This window comes from Momordica charantia (genome assembly GCF_013281855.1).
Source record: "Momordica charantia cultivar OHB3-1 chromosome 9 unlocalized genomic scaffold, Mcharantia_2.0 BLBB01000009.1, whole genome shotgun sequence".
In the NCBI taxonomy this organism is placed as follows: domain Eukaryota; kingdom Viridiplantae; phylum Streptophyta; class Magnoliopsida; order Cucurbitales; family Cucurbitaceae; genus Momordica; species Momordica charantia.
Window position 1 is genome coordinate 30,131,956 of NW_028275167.1, and position 2,644 is coordinate 30,134,599.

A 2,644-nucleotide genomic window follows, 5' to 3' on the forward strand; every position below is an offset into this window, starting at 1 on the left:
CAGCCACTGCCTTCACTCCCTTTCTCACACGTGTCCACCACTAACAACTTACTTCCTCCATTCCTTATTCTATATTCTTATCTTTTCGTTTTTGGATAACTACAATTTTAACACACAAGTTGTAAACCTTAGTTCATTGGAGGAAATTAATGGATATTTTGCTTTCAAATTTATGTCTCTCTTCTTACCCTTATATTTGAAATAGTTCTTTTAGCTAGCCAGGTTTATCTTTTTTGAATTACATGTATAGTCCACAGTTTACTAGTCCCTATTGTTAGTCAAATTAATACTTAACAAACAAGTGATGTAAGTGTGATATCATTAATAAACTAATGCGATTATATAATTCTTAATGAAGAACTAGATAGATATTGATATTATATCAATAAGATCGATAGATTTAATGACTATTTGTAAATATTTTTATAATTTCCACGACCAAATTAACACAATTGGAAGATGACGAAAATAACTTAATATACATAATCTAACGAGAAAAAACCTCAAATAATTATATTTGACTGGGTGAGCTTTACAAACTCATACTTTAAAAAGATTTTGATTTTTTTTTAAATATCAAACACAAAGTGGGGGGAAGACTTTGAATTTTAATTGTAAGAAAAAATTATAGTTAAACAAATATGGATAAGAGAATTTGAATTTTTTTTAGTAATCACTTGACGGAGAGTCAATGGACGATAGAAATAAAATGAAAAAAGAAAAAAGAAAAAAGCTGAGACAGAATGGATTTGAATTATTGGTGGTGGTTTATCTAGTATTCAATTTCATGAGTTACATTGGCTATCAAATTTAGTAGAATTATGTGGTTATTTGTGAGAATAGTGGAGGGGTGTGCAATAAAAAAATTTTATTTTAATTTTATTATTTCATCGAGTAAGGTTTTTTTATTTTTTATTTTATTCAAAGTTTGTCAATGTAGATTTTAAGAAAAAACAGGATCTGAAATTTTCTGGAAGGGACACGTATTGGCACGGGAGCAAATGACGGGGTCATCAGATCAGATGATAGAATATCCCCACCCCGCTTCCCGAAAACATTAATTAGCAAAAAGAAAAAAATGTATTGACATTATTAAATCAACAACAAGACATATATCTAATTAATCACCAAATCCCAATTAATTATTGAGTACATATCAAATCAAGTTCCAAAGGATTTATATCTAATTGAATCAATACCCTTTTCTTTTCCATTAATCAGTGGCCATGAAGTTTTCCACCTTCTTGCTCTTCCTTTCTCCTCCTCTCCCTCAACCATTTATTTATTATTATTCAATCAAGTCTTCGATTATCTTAATTAATCTCTTATCCTTTATTTTTCTAATTAAAATGTTCCTCTGGTCAAAATGTTATATTCCAATTCCAATTCCAAATCATGATTGTCGTCACCGTCACGTCGTCTAATGCAAAATTGGACCCCTTTTTTTTTGCGTCCATAATCCCATTCCCAATCATTGTGTGAGTGGAAAACAACGAAATTATCTCCAGCATAAATGAGATCAGCCAATAACATTTGCCACCCATGGAATTAGCCTCCTCTTCTTCAATCCCACAACCCATGCTCACGCTCACCTCCTACAGAGAATGCCTCAAGAACCACGCCGCCACCGTCGGCGGCCACGCCCTCGACGGCTGCGGCGAGTTTATGCCTTCACTAACCGCCACCCCCGCCGATCCCACCTCTCTAAACTGCGCTGCTTGTGGCTGCCACCGCAACTTCCACCGCCGAGAACCCGACGATCCCTGGCCAAACCTCGCCGCCCACCGCCGTTACCCTTACCACTCTCATGGGCTCTCAAGCCCGAGCCCAAACAAGGCCCAAAGCCCATCCTCGCCGGTCCCTTTACCAATTTCGCACATACCGCCCCCGCTCCACTTCTCGGCCCCCCACATGTTGCTGGCATTGAGCACCGGAGCGCCACCGGACGACCGCCGTGGCGATCAATTGACATTGAGCCCAAAAGAGAGGAAGAGAAAGAGGACCAAATTCAGCGTGGAGCAGAAGGAGAAGATGTACTTATTCTCGGAGAAAATGGGATGGAAAATTCGCAAAAGTGACGAGAGGTTAGTGGAGGAATTCTGCAATGAAATTGGGATCGGGAAGCGGGTGCTCAGAGTTTGGATGCACAATAACAAATACGTCGTCGGAGCAGCTGGGAAGGGGGACAGAGCCAGAGCTTCTCACAGTTCTGATAATGGTGGAAATGATTCAAAAGAGAGTACATAATTTGTTCCTCCATATCCGCCATTTAACTATTCATTACATCGCAGAAAAAAGGGAAAAAAAAAATCCGCCCAGTTGATGTAAAAAAGTATGAGAGTAGTGATTATGATAAAGCAATTATTTGGGGATACTTTAATTTTGTGATGTTTAGTGAATGATCTGAAGTTGGTTGATTTGGATCTGTTTGGACAAAGAAAGGGGAAGTGAAAGAGTTGTGAATTTTGAGAGAGATTTGTTGGGATATGAAATCTGCAATTTTGTCTGATGCATAACAGGAGGTAGGTTCCTAATTCTTGCACAAACATGTTTGCTGTCTCTCTAGCCTCGCTTTTCCAAGCTTCCTTCCTTCTTTATAAATTAAATGTCACATCTCTTCATCCAACAATTTTTTCTTCCTCTC

General features: G+C 37.7%; 1 protein-coding gene across 1 annotated transcript; it reads left to right on the forward strand.

Moving 5' to 3' along the window:
* Positions 1–310: 310 nt before the first annotated feature.
* LOC111019182 (zinc-finger homeodomain protein 11) lies at positions 311–2,644 on the forward strand. The gene has a single exon (XM_022295511.2). The coding sequence runs from the start codon at positions 1,543–1,545 to the stop codon at positions 2,245–2,247; it is 705 nt and encodes a 234-aa protein (XP_022151203.1). The 5' UTR covers positions 311–1,542; the 3' UTR covers positions 2,248–2,644.

Coding starts and splice junctions, on each gene's coding strand:
- LOC111019182 (XM_022295511.2), top strand. CDS start 1,543: ATGGAATTAGCCTCCTCTTCTTCAATCCCACAACCCATGCTCACGCTC.